At 57.1% G+C, this 19024-nt stretch overlaps 2 protein-coding genes across 2 annotated transcripts; one reads left to right on the top strand and one right to left on the bottom strand.

Moving 5' to 3' along the window:
• Positions 1-2975: 2975 nt before the first annotated feature.
• Positions 2976-3780, top strand: CSDC2 (cold shock domain containing C2). Its single transcript, XM_062568809.1, has 3 exons — positions 2976-3151; positions 3339-3461; positions 3618-3780. Exons 1-3 carry the CDS (start codon positions 2976-2978, stop codon positions 3778-3780), a joined length of 462 nt encoding a protein of 153 aa, XP_062424793.1.
• A 1640-nt stretch (positions 3781-5420) lies between these two features.
• On the bottom strand, positions 5421-18783 carry PMM1 (phosphomannomutase 1). The gene is made up of 8 exons (XM_062568795.1): positions 18702-18783; positions 17544-17661; positions 16184-16260; positions 15569-15660; positions 13496-13595; positions 12307-12382; positions 9186-9301; positions 5421-8612 (listed from the first exon to the last, which is right to left on the bottom strand). The coding sequence occupies exons 1-8, from the start codon at positions 18771-18773 to the stop codon at positions 8490-8492; spliced, it is 774 nt and encodes a 257-aa protein (XP_062424779.1). The 5' UTR covers positions 18774-18783; the 3' UTR covers positions 5421-8489.
• Positions 18784-19024: the final 241 nt, after the last annotated feature.

Genomic DNA, 19024 nt, shown 5'->3' with positions numbered 1-19024 from the left:
CATGCGCGCTGCCCCTGTCAGCTGCGATAAACCCCAGCTGCAATTCCCAGCACGCTCCAGCTCCCTGAATCACAGAGCTTCTCAGGGCACCCCAGCCCCTCTGGCCAAGGCTGGTCCCGCAGGTAAACCAGGTCCTGCTGGTGCAAACTCACGCTCGGCTGTCAGTTCTTCTGCTCTATCCAATTTGTTTCTGCAAGGCTCCCCACTCTTGTTTGCCCTGTCACATTCCTCTCTTATTTTTGTTTTGCCTCTGAAAAAAAAACCTTCCATTTTACCATCCCCCTTGCAGACCAGCCGGAAGAAGCTCTTTCTGCTGGCTCCCACTGACCCCCTTAGCATACTAATAGTTAGCTCAAAGCACAGTTATTCAGGTTAAATACTCCCCATTGTCCCTGATCTGGTGGGTAAGCCCAAAGGCCCCATCAGCGAAAATGCACACAGCCAAGGCATGTCACTGTAAAGCAAGTTTTGCAGCGCCAGCACCATAACATCACTCTCACTTGGGGGCCGGATCCCCCAAACTCATCATGCTTGTCTGGCCCTGACTGTGCGGGCTCCCGCAGCATCTTAGGGCACTTGGTCGCCCAAAGGAGCCAGTGCGTGCCCACCGGGAAAGGTGGTGCCAGCCAGGGCGGAAGGGGCAGAGTGACCTGCTTTGAGGCTTTGCAAGGGTCATGAGTGGCTACTGCTAAAAAACTAGCTAAGGCATGGGTGAAGCCACGGCTCTGCTGGCTTCGGGGTCCCAGAAAGCGAATGTGGGTGGTGAAGGCAGGATGAGCTGCCTGTGTCCTCCCTGGAACTTCATCTGCTCCAGAAAAAATTCTCCTGTGCCCTTGGTGCCTGCTATTTTCAGCGTGGAGGTGACCCCCTTTCACACATCCCCCAAGGACTCCTTTTCTCCAGGGGACATGGATGAGTCAGAAAGCAAATTTAAAAATTGCTGGCTTTCCTGGAGCATGAAGCATGCTGGAGTGGAGGTGGGGTCCCAAATGTACCATGCAGCCCCCACGGGGATTTGGGTGAAAGAAGCGGTCACTCAGCATGATGTTGGCACAAACTCCTTATCCCTGGGTGACAAGGAAGCTGCTGGCCTGGATGGGCAACGAATGAGCCCCCCAGAGCCCCAGAGCAGCCGTTCATACCGGCCTCTGGGGGCCAGTGGTGCTTGGCATCAACGGTGGCAACCAAGAGGAAAGGAAATCCAAGGAAAAGCTGTCTAAATGTCTCCGACAGCACTGCTGGCAGCGCAGCCATGTGAGCGGCTGCAGCGCTCATCATGCTCCAGAGCCAGCTTGCTGGCTGGCTCAAAACCCAGCAAAGGGCTGGCTTTCACGTGCTGACCCTCGCGGCGATGCAGTGGGCGGCCGCTCGCCCGCGCTTGCTCTGCCGCGCTCCCTTTCAGCGCGAGGCCCCGCTGCCAGGCTTCGTTGCCGACTGCTGCAGCTCCTCTTGCAACAGGAGGCCGGGGCGGAGGGGGGGTCTGTGCTGTTTGGCTGCAAAAGTGCAGCTTTGTTGCATGCGCTGTAATTTTTTCCAAACCTGAAAAGCTGGTAAGAACTGAAGCCCGATGATAAGAGGTGTTGCAGGGAACGGAAAGTGCCCGGGGCAGTGAGGAAGGAGAAGGCACCCTGCCGCGTGTTGCTCGAGGGTCTTATCAGGGCATGAAACGCCATGTGTGCATTGCTGGGGGCTGCGCAAGAGCCTCCCTGTGCCCCTTTTGGGCAGGGGCAGCTGAGTGTCAGGGTTAGGGTCTGAGCCACGCACCGGGGAGCTGGCCCCACTGCGGGTCCTCCAAGGGGTCACTGTTGCCGCAGCACCTGCTTTCCTGACCAGGAAGAAAGCAGATAACGACCTTCCCTCCCCTCTCAGTGCATTGCCATGTTGGTTTGCTGGCACCGGGGGGATTTTCAGGTGCCCCGAAGCAACGGTGAGGGTCCTGCATGGGAGTCAGCTCCAGCCGTGGGAAGGTGCCAGAACTTGCCTGTTCTCCAGAGCCCTCTGTGTGGGGTTATTTTCTCACCATATTCAGTAGTTTGGGCCAAATCAATGCTAACCAAGGGCAAACGAAGTCCCCTGGCAGCTATCCTGCTGGCTGGAGTAGTCTGCTCCAGCCTTGACCTGCCCTCTCAGACCTCCAGAGTCTCCAAAACCAGTGCTGGAGTTGACTTAATCGCTCTCTCAGCCTTTTTCCTTTACCTTTTTTTAGCAAAAAGATCTCCATTTCTCTGCCCTCCCATTTAATTTTTTGGACTGCTAAGCTAATCAACTTCTATCACTTTTCCATGGCTGGGAGAGCTGCGGCAGAGCCTGGAGGTGGTTTGGGGGGTCAGGTACTTCTCTCTCCGCGGAAAAATCTGCGTTACCGCCCTCTGGCCAGAGCGATGGCGATGGAGCATCTGGAGCGCAGCTTGCCAGGATTCCCCCGCGAGCGGCTGAACGATAACATTTCTCCCAGGCAGGCCAGTTTAACGCTTGGCAAAGGCTGCTGCGAAAATCTCTTGAATTACCTGCTATTTGTTGCCGCTGTTATTGCAGAGGCCCTGGTTGGGGGCCCGATGGCGCCACGCGCTGCGCGGGCATCTCTGCAGGACGTGCTGATTTATATATGGGCTCCATTCCCAGCCGGATACTACGAATAAAAACACGTAGTGGTAAAACTGAAAGAAAGACGTGACCAACCGCGCTCTTCCCCTGGTTGCTCATCGATTTTCCTGAACATCCCGGGTTCCTGTAACCCAGGATGGGGCTCCCCGGGCTATTGCCGATGCTGGGGTCTCCCTCTCGGGCTTTGCTGGCCGACGGGGGATCGGCAGCGTGCCGGTCCCCGCAGAGGGGACAGCCGACAAAAGCGCCTCCCCGAGGGTCTGCTAACGGCTTCCCCCTCGCCCGCTAGGTTGACGGCAGCAGCGGCGTGCGGCCGTGAGCTCGGGCACCGTCTCTCGCCCCGCCGGCCGCCCGCGACGGAGCAGCCCGCCATGTCGTCCGACCCCAGCGCGCCGCCGGCGGTGCCGCCGCTGCACTCGCCCAAGTCGCCCGTGTGGCCCACGTTCCCCTTCCAGCGCGAGGGCAGCCGCGTCTGGGAGCGGGGCAACCTGCTGCTGCGCGACCTGCCTAGCCCGCTGCCCACCAAGAGGACCCGGACGTACTCCGCGTAAGTAGCCGGCCGCCACCGCCGCCGTCGTGGCCAGGCCCTGGGTCCTCCCCGGGGCGAGGAGGGCCGTGAGGGTCTTCCCCGTCCGCGCTGGCACCCGGCCGAGCTGCGGGCCGGGGCCGCTCGGCCGGGTGCCGTCCGCCCCGCGCCCCGGGCGAGCTTTCGGCCCCTCTCTCCCCTCCCGCAGGACGGCTCGCGCCTCCGCCGGCCCCGTCTTCAAGGGCGTCTGCAAGCAGTTCTCGCGCTCCCAGGGCCACGGCTTCATCACCCCCGAGAACGGCACGGAGGACATTTTCGTTCATGTGTCCGAGTAAGTCCGAGGAGGGTGGGTGGGGGGATCCCGCAGCGGCGTGCCTCCCGGCTCGCCCCGACGCGTCGGCTCGGACGCCGCTCGCCGGCGGGGTCTGCCCGCGGCACAGGGACGGCCGCGCGAGCCGGGGGCCCACGGCCCATCCTCTCCCCGCAGCATCGAGGGCGAGTATGTGCCGATGGAGGGGGACGAGGTGACGTACAAAGTCTGCCCCATCCCTCCCAAGAACCAGAAGCTGCAGGCGGTGGAGGTGGTGCTCACCAACCTGGCCCCCCACGCGAAGCACGAGACGTGGTCCGGCCAGATCATCGGCTCCTAGGTGGCCGCGGGGGGGGGGCCGCGGGCCGGCTCGGCCGGCAGGCGCCTGCGCCGGGATGGGGGGGAGGGAGGGTGGCAGCCGCGCGGGGCGTGCGGGGAGCCGGGGCCACCCCACGATGCGTGAGGCGTTCGGTGTCTTTTATACAGTTACGGTTTCCTTTCTGTCTGTCTGTCCGTCCCTTCCTCCTCCTCCCCATCCCCGGCTCCCTGCTACCCCCTCTTCCCCCCCCCCCAATCTGGCCGCCCCTGAGCATCCTGGACCCCCAAGGAAGCGGTGCGGGAAAGCGTCTGGGGCCACGCGGGGAGCTCAAGAAGTGTGTGTGAGGGGGGGCAGAAAGTGCGGCTTAAAGAGAGAAAAGGATTAAGGGAAAAAGCGACCCCGTGCTCAAGGGTGGGTGCGCTCGGGTCGCCTCTCGCTGCGAGCGCGTTTGCCGTCCCCGCTGCCAGCCCCGCGGCCACGCTCTCGGTCACTGCCGACTGCCGAGGCCGAGCCCAGGAGCCGGGCGGCCCCCGGGGTTCCTCTCCTTGGAGTGAGCTGATGTGGCTTTTGGGGTGACGGCTGCCTTCTCCTCCCCCGGCCCCATCGCCCCAGCCCCCGTGGCGATGCTCCCTCTGCGTGCGCGCACGTGTGTGTGTGTGTGTGTGTGTGTGTGTGCGTGCGCGTCCGTAGTTTGCCGTGGGGCGGGAGGAGGGGGAGCCGCCTGCGAACGCACCCCCCCCCACCTGCCCCCTCGGTGTAGACAGGGTCTCGTATATAAAGCACAAACTTCATTTTTTGGTCGTCTTTGCCACGTTCCGGCCAGGCGGACCCCCACGCTTGGGGAGGGGGCAGGATGGCGGACAGCCCTCGTGCCCACCGCTGGCACTGCTGGGCCTCGGCAACGATGGGCACGAAAAAAAAAAAAAAAAAAACGAACCGAATGGGTTTGATTTTCCATTTCCGACCTTTCCACGACAGCGACGTGGGTCTGCCATAACCAGGGAGAGAAGCGGGGGCAAGGGCCACCCAGCCTGGTGGCATGCGGGACGGCTCGGGGCGACGCGCGCCCGGGGTCCCGCTGCCCCGAACCCTGGGCTCACCCTGGGGCGGCCTCCGGTGCCCCCCACCCACGAGCCAGCCGTGTCCCGGGGCTGCGGCGATGCCATGCCGGCTCTGGACCTCCCCGGCCATGCGGTCGGCTTGGCCAAGACAAACTTTGTTTTTTTTTGTTGGTTTTTTTTTTTTTTTTTGGAAATAAACTAAAACCCTAGAATTGTCGGTGTTTTTACAACGCTAGCGCGGGTCCCGCCTGTCCGACCTTGTGGCGACCTTTGTAACATTGGCAATAATCCATTAAAAGTGACTTTCCCACGAGCCCTGCCTGTGCCGGCTGTGCGTGTGCGCGCGCGCGGCCCGGCCCGGCCCGGCGTGCAGCCCCCCGGCCCCGGGAGCAAGGCCCGGGGATTTCTGACGCAAGGAGGAGCAGCCGGGGGGAAGTGGGGTGGGGTGGGGGGCCACCGTGGCCGCCGGGCTCTGCCACCGGCCGGGGGGCATCGAAGCCCCGCTGCTGGCCGCAGGGCTGCCCGTTTCTCCACGGCTTCCCCTTGCACCCACAGCGCGCGAGGGCCAGAACAGAGCCGGGGCACAAAGCACACGCTCCCTCCACGGCTGTGACAGCTTTAATAGGATTGATTCTTTTATATATATATATATATATATATATATATATATTTTATATATTTATGTATATATTTAAATATATTTCTTATTTAACAGTTAGCATCAGTCAGACAGGAACTGCCCATCTTGCAGGGATACAGAGCCCTATGGCGACACTGCTCCCGACACGGAGCCCACCACCTCCGCTCCGTCACTCAGAAATCCTCCCTCGCGCACACTCCCAGCACCGCAGAGGTCCTGGTTTTGTCTCTGCAGCTCCCGTGGGTTAGCTCGGGCTCTGGGCTGGCCGGACTGAAGAGCCGGGGCAGCTGCTCTGCAGCCAGAGATGACTGCCCAGCTCTCCGGCACGGGCCTCCTCCGCAGCCCCTGTCCTCAGCGAGGGGCACCGGGCGCCCCTGCGCTGTCCACCTGCTTCCCTACCTCACACGAAGTTCAGCACTGAGCCACCTCAACTGCGGTATTTCAGTGCCTCGACAGCCTGGGGCTCCCCAGTTATTTCTGATGCCGCCCTCCTTTTCCTGCGGCAGGACAGGGTCTCCTGGCAGGAGGTGCCCTCCGTTAGCCCAAGCTCAATGCAACACGGAGGACACGAGGAAGGTGAAGCTTCCCGAGCTTCATCCCACCAATGCCTGTGTGGATTCCTCAGCACAGAAAACAGTGACTACTGCCTCAAAGGGCAGCTGTATTTCTGCTCCGTTCTCCTTGCTATTCTCCCCCCACCAAACCGTGCCACCGGGAGCAGCTTTGGACAGAGCCTGCCTTTCCCTTCAAATACACTGGTCATCTCAGTCCCCACAGCGACCACAGTGTTTTGTACCATCAGGGTCAGGGCCTGGTCTTCAACACCATGGAGCTCTCTAGAGATTAGAGATCCTGTTGACTTTGAATATACTTACAGAAAAAAAACAACAACAACAAAAAAAAAACCCCAAAACACATCCACAGTGAACCTGATCCACAGTGAAACAGAGAAGGAGGAACCACAAAACATGACTCCTCCATAAAGGTTGCTCTGGAGGGCTAAAAATAGTGGTTTGTGGAAAAGGTACCCTGCATCAGGCTTCTCCAACAGGCCCTCTTCTCCCACTCAGAAATTTTGTCTGGGTAGAAAGAGGAACTTGTGCATCTGTTGGGGTTTTCCGGATGCCCGGCAGACCAATGCCTTCATGCAGACTTGATGCGTTACAGACCTGATGTGTTGTGAGTTAAGAGGTACAGTCAAATGGGGAAGAAAAACACCCTGACGCTGCTGGCCAGCAGCACACCTGCTCTTGCGACTGGCCAGGCAACAGTACCGAGGTCCGTTCAGGCTCCTGCCAGTTGCAGTGTGGGAGCCCTGCCCTGGATCTAAAAGCACCAACATATCTTGTCTGAGCAACTTGGTCCCTTAGTTAAGTAGCCAGCTAAGAAACATCTCTCTGCAGTCCAGCTACTAGATGCAAATAGCTACTGGGCTGCAAGGAGAGGCAATTAGAGTGCAAGGAAAGCAGAAACAAGAGAAAAAGGAGAGGAAAACCAGAACCAAGAGACAGTAACAGCTCAGATGGACAGTGACACATTTGCATGGACATGGTGAGAAAAGCTTCCAGAGAGCGAAGTAGGGATTTTTTGCAGGAACATCTGGCCTCCCATCTGGGGGCACAAACGCCAGCTACTTATGCCCTGGGCAGTTGTAAGGAGGGCACCTCTCTGGAGAGGATCCCCAAGCTTCCTGCTGAGCACTGAGCTGCAACTAAAGTCACCAATGTGTGACTAAAGTCACAGTCACACCCCAGCATAATGGCCAGGAGTAAAAGGGCAACGTGAAGGAGAAGGTCAGGGCCAAAGGAGAGATTTAGTTTTGCTATGACTGAAGACTCAGAAGAAGAGAGGAGCAGGAGGACATACGAGAGTGGCATTGAATTATTTGCCTCCCTAAAGGTGGCCATATGAAGTGAGTGGATGGGGGAGAGGTGGTAGAAAAAGAAAACTTGTTAAAGTATATATCCCCACTGACACTAGGAATTAGTTTTGGCCTGTATTAGCTTTCTCTGAGAACATCTCCGATGGAAGGACATAACAGGAAAGCTGAGCACTAGGAAAGGAAGGGGATTTAGTCTCTGCTATGAATGCCGTGCGTAAGGTCGGGTACCAACATATCAGCGACTCCGACGCCTAAATGACATGTGGGTGAGAAGACTATTGGTAAGGCGTCTGCTCCCAGTCTTCCCATAAAGTGCCTAATGCTCACCAGACACCGAGGGGTCCTCCAGCCAGGCCAGCTGTCAGATGATGACTTCTGCAGGACACACAGTCAGGGTTTTTTTTTTCATAAGGTAAAGAGAATTAGTTTCTTTAGGCACCTTAGCAAAACTCAGAGTGGGAGCACACCCATTTTAAAAATATCATCCCCAGGCCATGTCTAAGGTCTGTCCCTGCATGGAACTGAGGTGAGGGATGCAGATGGGCCCCGAGGGCTTGGGGCAATGCTGACCCCGTGTCCCTCTCTGCTAGGGCATACAGCACTGCAACAAGTTGGGGTTGCTGCTGCCCCTTCTACCAGGGGCTTGGGAGCAAACTGCCTTATTGGCATCTTGCTTCTCCAGTGAGAGCACCGAGAGCCTGAGTGTACCCACATTCCCTGTCAAAGGGACAAGAGGGAGACAAACGTGAGATGCATATTCCCTTGTGCAGGTATGTTAAGAGAAACAGAGCGAGAAAGAAAAGGGGAGGGAACGACAGAGGGACACATACGCCGTCATGACTGGCCGTTTCAAAAGCTTTCAGATCAAGAAAGCAGGTATTGCCTCCTACCTAGGCCTGAACTGGAAAGAGAAGAGTTTTTCTGGAGTCAAGTGCTGTTTGGTCTCACAGACTCCAGCCATAAATCGGGAGTGCTGAAGGACTGATCGACTGAGCCCCCCTTCTGCACACCCACCCGCATTCACACATTAAATCCTGACCAGCTCTGGAAAGTGTTTCCCAGTCTACCCTGAGCAGATTCCTCAACTGAAGGTGCTTTTCCTCATGGGGAAGGACAGTGGTGGTGAAGGGCTGCAGGGATCTCACAGTCAGCACTCATTAGCTCTCTCTGGAAAGAAGATTTCGCGGCATCGTTGGACGGTGTCCTGGGGGGACTGGACACTATGTCCCACCGTTCGGGGATCGTCATAGATTTCATAATCATTCCCTCCCTGCATGGGAATAGAAAATAGGGAAAACATCAGCAGAGCCCTGTCGGAGGCAAGGTTAACCCCTGCCCTGCTCATGAAGGGTCTAGCAGGAGATGGGGTGGGCACATCTGGGCAGGGGAGGTTGCCAGTGTTTGGAAAGAAAAGGGCCAAGCAGATGGCTAAGCTGGTTTATAGCAGCAAGGAGGTATCATCCTCCACCAGACTAAAGGGAAGGCAAAGCTGTTCCTGGAAAGTCCTCTCCTAAGTGTTTCGGGCTTGACGTCCAGGTCCTGTGGGCCCCGGGAGCGGTTGGCACCCCCAGGAGAGTGCTGGGGGAAGGAAAGCAGTGCTGATGTGGACCCCAGCACAGCGAATCCAAGGTGGTTTCTGCATGATCCAGCCAGACTTGCACGCGTGAGCCTGCTGCAGACACGCGCACGCGAGAGCCGCTCTCCCTCCTGCACCGCTAGAGGTCTGTGTCGGCCGCGGGCAGAGGCTCAGGCGCAGGGACCGGCGAGGGAGCAGCTCTGCGTAGCGCTCGCCAGGCTGAAAACGAGGAGGAGGCCAAGCACTGGGCTACGGGAGCATACTCACAGGGGTGGTCTCATTCCCAAAGAAGTGGATGGTGTCAAATCGCTCGTCGTCAAGCACGTTGAGGCAGTAGCGCTTGTCCCAGCCCTCCGGGAAGACGTCAAAGCTGATCATGCCACCTGCCAGCAGAACGAAGGGCATCAGGCACTGCGCCTGGGTGCTGGCAGGGTGTCCCCCCCCTCTGCCCTGGGATGGGCGGGAGGAGGGGGAAAGGGGCGGGCATGTGCAGGGAGCCCTCCCCACACAGCACTGAGGCATCTGCCCCGACTGATCCTCCAGCATGTGATCAGGACCACAGGCAGATGCTGTTTCTATGACAACAGGCAGAGGTGACATCAGCACAGCTGGGGTGACATCAGCACGGCTCCCATGACTACCACGGATGCAAGCAGGACGTAGCAGGCAGGGTGGAGGAGACGCAAGAGAGGGCTCTGTCGGGGCAGGCTTGGGGGTTATGCCTGGCAGAGCAGCACTGATGTGCTCTGCTTCCCACGTGAAGCGGAAGCGAGCACAGAGCCCACGTCCTCAGGTAGACAGCTCATCAAGCTCTGTCACAGGCTCCTGTACCGACATCTCTGATGTCTCTAAAACCACTGCTCTGAAGCTACTTAGCCCTGCAGGTGCTCGGAGCTCCTGGCGCTTTGCAAACGCAAAGCGAACCCTGTGCACCACGCAGCTTGGGTCCCCGCTCACCACGCTGCAGGCCACGAGCGGGTTTTGCACACTGCTCAAGGAGCACCGACTTTGCCACCGGAGAGCCTGTCAACCTGCTCAGGGCATGCCTCTGGCTTGGCATCTCTCAAGGCAGATGGGGTAGATGTACAGGGGTAAGGGAGCTTTCCCAGAGAGCAGGTGAACATCCATGCACACGGCACTGACTAAAAAGGCGAGAAAAAAGCCCCTGCAGATCAGGCAGAGTCATCCCCCAGCACCCTTGCTCCCCTTTTGGGTGTAAGCTAAGCCCCAGGCAGCACATTCCCCATCCCAGGGGCTGCTCTGCACTGTATGGGAAAAGGGATTTGGATCCAATCCTCTTCCGCGCCCACGCTGTACAGTTAGTCCCCTGCCCCACCAGCAAGCTGACACAGACAGGAGCAGCTCCAGCGAAACGCTCCTCCCAGAACAGTCAAAGCCCATAGTTTAGGGCATATATACATTTGGTCTTGCTTGGAGCATGGTTTGAACCAGCATGTCCCTCACCCCCCAGATCAGATCCCTGCTCCAGTAGGGTGCTGGTGATGTAGTTTGCATGTTTCTCTAGGCAATCTACCAGGCTACCAGCAATTCTGGAGTTTCAAATTCTCTTTTCTCATAAATAATAATCCTCACCTCTCCCAAGAAGGAGACAGTTACCCACAGGAGAAGGTCTCTGCTGGAGGAGAGGCACCCATCCCTCAGGCCACTCAGAAGCGTATGTACTGATGTCCTTCTCCAATCCCCCTTGGCTAGCTGAGGTGCTCTGCTTGTTCGGGGGTTCCCTAACCTGCTGCCGGTTCCCCAGGAGCCTGTGTGCCCAGCTCAGGGCAGAGGATTCACTAGGAGACAGGATGACCCAGGCAAGGCCCTGCAATACTGAAGGGAGAAAGTGGCCTAGGAGAACAGGGATGGGGATGTGTCCAGGCTCACACAAGGAGCCTGCAGCAGGGCAGTAAATAAATCTCACTGCCCATTTTCCAGGACGATGCCCTCAAAATCCTTCATCTTTTTGTATCCAGTCATTTACCTGCAAAAAATGCTGCATTTCTCTGGGTTCTGTCCTTTTAAATAGAGCCGGGCAGCAAGAAGGATGACAGCTGGAGTGGGGAGGAAATCAGACAGAGAGGAGAGGGAGGTCTGCATCATGGACAGCAGACACCATCCCTGGTCTGGGCAGAGCACAGGCCTAGGGAGAGAGACCTCCCATCACCTCTGGGGCTCGTGCCCTCCACAGCCTGGGACAAGGTGCTTGGAGCCAGCCTGTTGCAAGAGGCCTGTTTCCATGTGCCCCTGGTTTTGGATGCCTGACCTGAGACACCCCGTCCTTTCTTTGCAGGGGAGCTGGGGGCCCGCAGCTCCCATTATCTTCGTGCTTTTACCCCGGGGCTCTCGATGGCAGCTTTCCAAAGCGAGAGGAGAAAGGCTCGTTGTTCTGTTCCTGTCCCCCGTGCCCTTGGGGACGTGGCCGCGGGGCCTCTGTCTTTCTCTGCTATGACAAATGGCCTGTGTCAATGCTGCGGGCAGCACGAGATACTCTCGGCAGGATACTGAAGGGAGAAGGGAGGGGACGCTCTCAGGATGAAAGCTCTTGGAAGACCAGAGGGCCGAGCGCTCTGTACTGGCCGGTGCCGCACCTAAGAGTGGAGGGTCCCCTGCCGCGTCCCAGCTTTGCCATCCCCCTGCCCCCCTGGCTAGATTTCCACATGGCACCTCCCCACGTTAACGCACACCTATCCCTTCTGCGGAGAGTCTCTTCCAGTTTCAGCCCCATCACTTACACAACCTCATTTTCCTCCCCGTCCTCACCACATTCCCAAGACAGCTCAGCTCCTCTTTCGGTCCCTTTATTTTGCTAAGTTGGCTGTAAAAGCGCAGCTTCACCCCAAGAAACGGCCCTGCAAAAAGCCATGGTGTGGAGAGACAACCTCCCTACCACTTGGCAGGTCCAAACCAAACTCCCGAGTGGAGAAACACATGAAGCTCCTTTCTCTCCTACACCACTGTATTCCTAGAGGAGTCTGTGCAGAGGACTGGATATTCTGGGAGCTCTGCTGGCAACCCTATTGCTGATGCTTCAGCCAAACAGACCTCCTGTGCAGGGATGGGCTCAACAGAGCTAACTAAAATAAGGCACAGAAAATGTCATGGAACAGAAACCAGTCTGTATGGCCGATTCCCTGAGAAGAAAATCTACAGCACAGTTTATTCTCTGCCCATTGCCCTGCTGTGAACGTGACACCCCCAGAACAGCTCTCCAAGAATAGAAGCTCTTTGTGCTCTTGCTGGGGTTCCCATGGGGAGCAGAGCTCCAGCATTCACCCAACCAAGCCCCTGGAAGGATTAGCTGGCATTCCTGCTCCCCTTCTGAGAATTTAATGGGAAACACAATGGAGGCCAATGCAAAGCCAGAGTAGCACCCTCTGCTCACCTCGAGAGAAACGCAGGCCTTTGCCAGCAAACTCCCTCTGCAAGGCTGCCACAAACTTCTCCCGGATCCGCTCTTTCTATGGAAGAGAAGACAGAAAGGAGAGGAAGAAGGGTTTGAATAATTAGAAGTTGACAGTCTACCATAATCTGCTAAAAGGCATTTGCTGGGCAACTCCGGTGCCTTGCTCTGCTCTGCTATCACACCTCCTTCCCACCTCCCTGAGCTCCAAGAGAACTCTCTGTGTTCTGCAGGATCCTGAATGGACACTCAGCTGGCTGCCTTCAGTTCCCTCTTGTCCAACCCCCTCCTCCTGGACAGTTTAATAATATTTATCCAGCTTCCAACAGTGCTGCCCAAGGCCTACTTATAAGGACATTAGTTTAGGCCAGCTTCAGCAAACTACTGGGAGCAGCAGATCACACACCCTCCTTGTTAGCGACATGCACCTGCTTCAATTTCCAGAAGTCATAGAATCATAGAACGGTAAGGTTGGGAGGGACCTCTGGAGATCATCTAGTCCAACCCTCAGCATAGCCCCGTACAGGGCCTGAACTCACAACCTGGGCATTAGCAGCACCACGCTCTAACCAACTGAGCTAAACCTGCCCCCCACAAGTTCATAACCCAAAATTGCCAGCTTTGTTTACATGTCTTGCAAAGTCTGATTGACCCCTATTCCCCAAGAAAGCTCCCACAGGTAGAAACTGCTCTGAGCACAGGCCAAACACTTCAGAGATCTGCCATGGCCCTCCCAGTCTGGGAAGCCCATTGGTTCCAGCTCTTTCAGGGCTGGGAGAGTAGGAGAGAAACAGAAGGCTGCTGGGCCATCCTGGAGGGGTGACCTGAGCTGGGAAGTTTTGGGCTCTCTGAGGTTTTCGGGGAAATTCCATCTTTGCTTATTAGGAACAACGAAACACCCTGTGAAATAAGTGCTGTATTCCTGGGAATCTCCTGCAGCACAAGGAACACTGTTGGCAGTCCCACTGCATTGGTGGTCCCCAGTGAAGCCAAATTCTTCCCTTTATCTATTTCTCTCCTTGGGTTTTCTGACCATCAGTCCTGTCTCCACCTTGCCATGTGTGTTGGTCTGGTGCACAGCTTGGAGCTGAGCCCCCTCCTCTGGGCAAGGGAGAAGCAGGTGCAAGATCAGCAGAGAAGAGGAGAGTGAGCCCAAGACTGGCCCCCATACCTTGTCCAACTCGGAGAACTCGATTCGCTCCTCTAGTGTGCAGCTCCGTCCGATGGGGGAGATGTTCAGCATCCCATTGCGAAACTCAATGAAGGTCCCTCTGTATGGAGGCAAGGGCATAGGGTTATGGAGGGTTTTACAACAGCACGAGGCAGAGAAAAACAGGCCTGTCCAGGGGAATGACTGCTCTGTGGTAGATGAGTTGAGTGGAGTAGGTGGTACCTTGAGGTGGTAGGATGGAGCAGGTTGGTGTAACTCACTACTGATGTGAGATGCTGGCTGTTGAGCAATCAGCACCTCTTCATGGGACAGGATCAGGCAGGACCTGCAGGGCCTTTGTGTCTCTTGTTTTCCCCTCCCTGCACCTTTGACTGCAGTTCTTATCTAAATTTGCACAGATAGGACTGAATTTCCTGCTTGCCACCCTCATCCTGCACTGGCACTACCACTCTGACAGTCCCTCAGTGGGCTGGTTCAAAGTACGAAGCTGGCAGAAGCTTCCCCTTTTTTCCCTTTGCTAGAAACCTGGCCAGTTTTGTTGTCTTTGCACCTTGGAATAGCTTTCTGAGGGTTCAGCCTAGTACCAGCTCTGATGTTGCGAACAACAAGGGAAGGCAGCACAGTCAATTTGAAAATAAATTGAAAGCTCTTGCGGAAACCTAGCTGGAGAAGGCAGATCCTGAACTCACTAACCCTGACGTCCCTCCCAGTCCTGTCTGCTGTTACTCTGTGATGAAGCACTTACCATTGAGTCTGGAAAAGCTCTCCACCTCCTGTCTTATAGCATAGTGAAGGGAGAGGACACCTTAGCAGTACCAAGGGTCTGGTGGTTCATGCCCCAGGCCAGGACTCAGGAGACATGGATTCAATCCCATGCTTTGCTAAAAAGTCTCATAAGCCTAAACCCGCAGAGGCATTTAGGAGCTGAAACCTTGCTGGGCGTTGGGCAACTAGACAGCAATGAGGCAACCAAACAGCCCTGAGTAGTCTGCGCCCCAGCCTGCAGTTTTGTGGGCATGTTGAGCCAGCTCTCCTGCTGAAAGGAGCCAGCTGTCCTGGCCCCTCTTGCAAGCGCTCATGTTGCCACATGGTGACTCAGAGCAGAAGACCGATTTGGATCACAGTTGAGCAATTTTCACTTTACAGTCTTAATTTCAACCAGATCACTCCCCTGTGCAGGTTCACCACACAAGCACTGGCGCTGACGCACGCGAGAGAGCAGGCACGGACAGCTGGGTCAAGGGGAGGGCAGAACAGCTCCTTTCAATAGCAGCACTGGCTCACGCTGGCTTCAAGCATTTATGAAATTGTAGTCTGAAAGGCGGTTTGGTGTTCCAGGGTTTAGCTACAAGCTGCCCCTGAAAAAGGCCATTCTGTTTCCCCTTCCACATCCATGCCATCTATCCCCTCTCCCTTGCTTCTGCTGGATCTAGCAATGACGTTTTAACAGGGCAAGTTGACCCAATAGGAAACTATCCTTTTCTTTCCTCATGGTGGACTGGTTTTCCTTCAGGCCAGGTGAACAACCTCACTCTGTGATGCTGAATCTGATGCAGCAAACAGGAGCACATGGGTGGGAGCAGAGCAAGGCCAGTCCTATTACTAGCAGCTTGAAGTGACACTGGGTTAGATGCAGTGTGAAACCATGTGCTCAAGCTCTGGACTTCGCACCTGAAGACTTCAGCCCTCCTATCCTTTGTCTGTTTGGAGTCTCACACGAAAGCTCGTGCTGATGCTCGGATGAGGAACGAGCTGTTACTGTCTTAGAACAGATGCAGGCAGCGGCTGCACCCTGCTTCCAGGGGAAGAAAATCTGAGGGGGGAAAAGGGCAGGCATTACGCTAACAAATAGTGCCAACTCTCCAGAACAAACTGGCCTAAGTGGCTTGCCCACACCACTTGGCTCGATGGGACAGTGAGTCTATACAGGGCCTCTAGACGCTAAGAGAAAAGCTGCCAGACCTGGAGCAAAGACAAGCCCGATAGCTCAGCTGTTCTTAAGGGGCCTCCAGAGGCCTGACTTCCCTAGAAATCAGTGACACAACTCCCGTTTGCGCAGGCCCGAGCCTTTACCGTTTCTTGGGCAGCTTCAGCAGTGCCATGTAGTTGAGACAGAAGTTGATTAGATCCTGCAGCAGCTCTTCTCCCAGGTGGTCCTGAATGGCCTGGGGGGGAGGGGAGAAGGGGCAGTGAGGAAGAAGCTAGAGGATGGATGAAGCCCAGGTTCCCACTAACTTGTCAGAGAGGCCCACAGGAAAGCAGCAAAGCTTTTTTGGTCTAGGCTTTTCTATCATGTGTGGACAGTACACAGTGAAAGAAGCATGAGACAGCAGGACTTTTTTTTTTTTCCTAGCCTGTTTGGCTCATCTGCCCCACAGGGCAGCTGCACAGCCTCTCCTGGGGCTAAGCAACTTCCACAGCTGAGGCGGTCCTGGCTGTCTCAGCCACAAAACATGTGAGTCCATGACAGTCAACAGCCACGTTATTTGCAGGGAGGGCAAGCTCCAGGCCTTGCTTGAAGACGAGGTCATGCAAGAACATGAGTAGGAGGAGAAGGACAGTCAAACCCGACTGCTGGAGAGAACAGAAGAGGTTGCCCTTCTGAATGGGGTGCTGCTCCCCACGGCGCTCACGGGATGCTCAGGAATGCAGAAGGAGAGCTGTGTTTGCAAGAGCTGCTGCACCTACCTGCTTGGAGACCAGTTGCCCATTCTTGTATTGCACGGTACCATTCTCGGCAAAGACATAGTCGAATTTATTGATGACTGGAGGGGAGGAAACAAAGGAGAATTAAAAAAAAAACAGTATTGCTTCAGCCTTTGGCTAGAAAAAGGGGCCCCAGGGACAGAGAAATGCTGCCTGTGTGCAGGACTCAGGGAACCTTCCTCCATAATCCTTAGCACTGAACTTGTCAGCTCAGCAAATGAACACCATCCCTCACCGCTCCTGGCACGGTGGGGAGGGACATAATCTTCAGTTCCCGGGTGGGATCCTGAGGTACAAGGGGGGAAAGAGACCTGACTGAATCAGTGGCAGAACCGAGATAAGAGCTCCAAAACATCAGGCTTTCCACCGCGTGCAGGCCCTTCTGCTCCCGCTCTTCCCTTCTCCACTGCCAGGATATTCCCATGATGCGGTTAGTGGTTATCTAACTCCAGCCTCTCCTGGGGGCAGTAAACAGACCACTGCCGACTCAACAATTAATCTCATGCTCCCTTGAGCCGTGAATTACTCCACGGTGCGGCCTCTCTCCGTTAATGAGGCAGAACAGAGACCTTAGTACCCAGCCACGTGTTTTACCCTGATACTGGAGAGGGAAAACAAGGCAGAGCGAGACAGGCCACCTGCCTTGCTCTCCCAGTCCAGTCTCTTCCTCCCACCCCTGTTTGCTCTGCCCAGGTAGCGCTCGTGGCTCATCCCTTGCCCGTCACTGCTCAGGGCCACCTGGTCCATAGCACTGCGGGCGCACGAATGAACAGCTTGGGCACCATCGCTTTCCATCTGTTCCGGCTCTGAGCTTAATCGGGAACTCATCAGAGACCCCAGCTACCAAAGGGTGCATGGCTGAGTAGCTCACAGAGCAACAGGGAGCGGGCTGGGGCAGGGGTAAAATTCACAACGGGCTCTTGGTTGCTAAAGAGCTGCGGGAACCAAGGAGAAGATCCCAGCTGCTCTCGCAGCTGTTGTGGTCCTGGATCAGGCCCAGCACAAGACCCAAAGGCGGTGGCTTAGCAGCACCCCCACCTCGCCAGGCCCAGCCGGCTCTCGGCAGACGTTAGACTTTGAACAGCAGCTCCATGGCTCCTTGGGCACCACCAGCGGCCAAAGGGCAACGGCCACAAAGACAGGCTCGGAAGCAGCTTGTTGATTTTGGATGTATGTGATCCCTCTGGATATAAAGAGGCCCCCTGTGCTCCAGCGCAGGGAAGTCCCAGAGGCTATAAAATGTGGATTAGCTCCTGCCCTCCCCTGTGTCTGCCCTCTGCCTTCTACTTGTCTCCCCCAAGCCAGCAGCTGCTTCCTTCCTCCAGTGCCATTGGTGTCTCACCTTCATCACCCTCGCCCAGCTGCTCAGCTATCTTGGAGTAGTCCGAACCTCCCACAACCCCAATCTTCACTCTCTCGCGCAGCTCCTGCAGGAACCTGTCCACTTCTGGTTCAATTTTCTGGAGGGGTAGGAGGAAACATGACAGGTCAGACTGCAGCTGCAGGAGCAGAGAAGCCACGGGCCCTGGAGTGGCCCACAGCAGAGCCACCCCAGACGGCCCTGGCACTGGTGGCAGTGGGGTCTGTCCTCTCCGCCCTTCCCCAAACACCCTTGGGGCGGAGCAAAATGACAGCCCCTTGCTTCCTCTATCCGTCTGTAGCAGCCTCCACAAACCAGACACGGGTGAAGGCAAAGGTGGCTCCCGCGCGCAGGCAGGACCCCACCGTCCGGGCTCCTGCGGCGCTGCGCTTGGCCGGCGCAGTGGGTCGCCCGCGCCGCGCCATCGGGTTAGGGGAGCGGGGAGCCGTACGTGCCGGGGCGAACAGGCAGCAGAGGAGGAGGAAGAGGAAAGAGAAACCCCCATGGGCGGCGTTTTAGGGATGTGCCAGTGCACCTGCGATCATTTCCATCTTCCTACCTGAGGGCGGATATCGGTACCCGGCCTTCCCGCTCCCCATGGCCTGGCGGGCCGTGCAGCCCCAAGGGCAGAGGGGCACAGGGAAACGGGACCCCCCAGAGCACCTGGGCGGCCTGGAGAGCTCAGAAACGAGGGCAAGCGCATGTCGGGGCAGCTTCCCGCGAGGATGGACCGCAAAGTGCCCCAGCTAGACCCTGGCTGCACCAGGAAACGCCCCAGGTGGGAAAGGCACAGGGCAGGAGGGCACCCCAGGCTCCCAGCACCCCACACTGCAGCGCCCTGTGGGGCCGGGGCCAAGCGCAACGGCTGAGCAAAGCCAAAAAAAAAGATAAATAAATAAATATAAATAAATAAATAAATATATATATATATATATAAATAGAGAGCGCCGCCGCGCTGTCGCTTTGCTTCTCCATCCCCCGGAGAAAAAGGCCTCCGATGGTGGGTGACACCCCCCCCCCGCCGCACATCTCCCCCGTCCCCGCCGCGTGCGACCCGCGGCGCCGCTGCGCCCCCGCGGAGCCCGGCGGCGGCGGCGGGCAGGGGGGTCCCGGCGCCCTCCCGCCCGCTCCCCGCGGTACCTGCCGCGCTGGCGTGAGGGTCCCGTCCACGTCGAAGAGGCAGAGCACCCGACCCCCCGCCGCGGCAGCCATCGCCGCCGCTGCCTCCCGGCCTCCGCGGGGGCGGCCCGGGGGCGGCGCCGGGACGCGGCGCCTCCCCGCGGCACCGGTTCCGCCCGGCGCGGCCCCGCTCCGAGCCGGGGCTGGCGGGTCCGAGCGGCTGCGGGGGCATAGCGGTGCCGTGAGAGCCCGGGCAGCGGCTTCGTGAAGGGCTGCTCTGCCTGGAAACGTGGCTAGTATTTTTATTTCATTTTTTTTTCCATTTTATTTCATTTATCGTTTCC

Source organism: Rhea pennata, chromosome 1, assembly GCF_028389875.1.
Source record: "Rhea pennata isolate bPtePen1 chromosome 1, bPtePen1.pri, whole genome shotgun sequence".
In the NCBI taxonomy this organism is placed as follows: domain Eukaryota; kingdom Metazoa; phylum Chordata; class Aves; order Rheiformes; family Rheidae; genus Rhea; species Rhea pennata.
The sequence above is the reverse complement of the archived record's forward strand: the minus strand, read 5'-3'. Positions and strand labels throughout refer to the sequence as shown.

What these genes read in the sequence shown, in the direction of transcription:
- CSDC2 (XM_062568809.1), top strand. Translation starts at nt 2,976, where the DNA reads ATGTCGTCCGACCCCAGCGCGCCGCCGGCGGTGCCGCCGCTGCACTCG. An exon ending in AGGACCCGGACGTACTCCGC is followed by an intron (nt 3,152 to 3,338) that starts GTAAGTAGCCGG and finishes CCCCTCCCGCAG; the next exon opens with GACGGCTCGCGCCTCCGCCG. An exon ending in ATTTTCGTTCATGTGTCCGA is followed by an intron (nt 3,462 to 3,617) that starts GTAAGTCCGAGG and finishes CTCTCCCCGCAG; the next exon opens with CATCGAGGGCGAGTATGTGC.
- PMM1 (XM_062568795.1), bottom strand. Translation starts at nt 18,773, where the DNA reads ATGGCTGCCGCGGCGGGGGGTCGGGTGCTCTGCCTCTTCGACGTGGAC. An exon ending in GGCAACTGGTCTCCAAGCAG is followed by an intron (nt 15,661 to 16,183) that starts GTAGGTGCAGCA and finishes CCTCCCCCCCAG; the next exon opens with GCCATTCAGGACCACCTGGG. An exon ending in AGGCCTGCGTTTCTCTCGAG is followed by an intron (nt 9,302 to 12,306) that starts GTGAGCAGAGGG and finishes TTCTGCTGGCAG; the next exon opens with GTGGCATGATCAGCTTTGAC.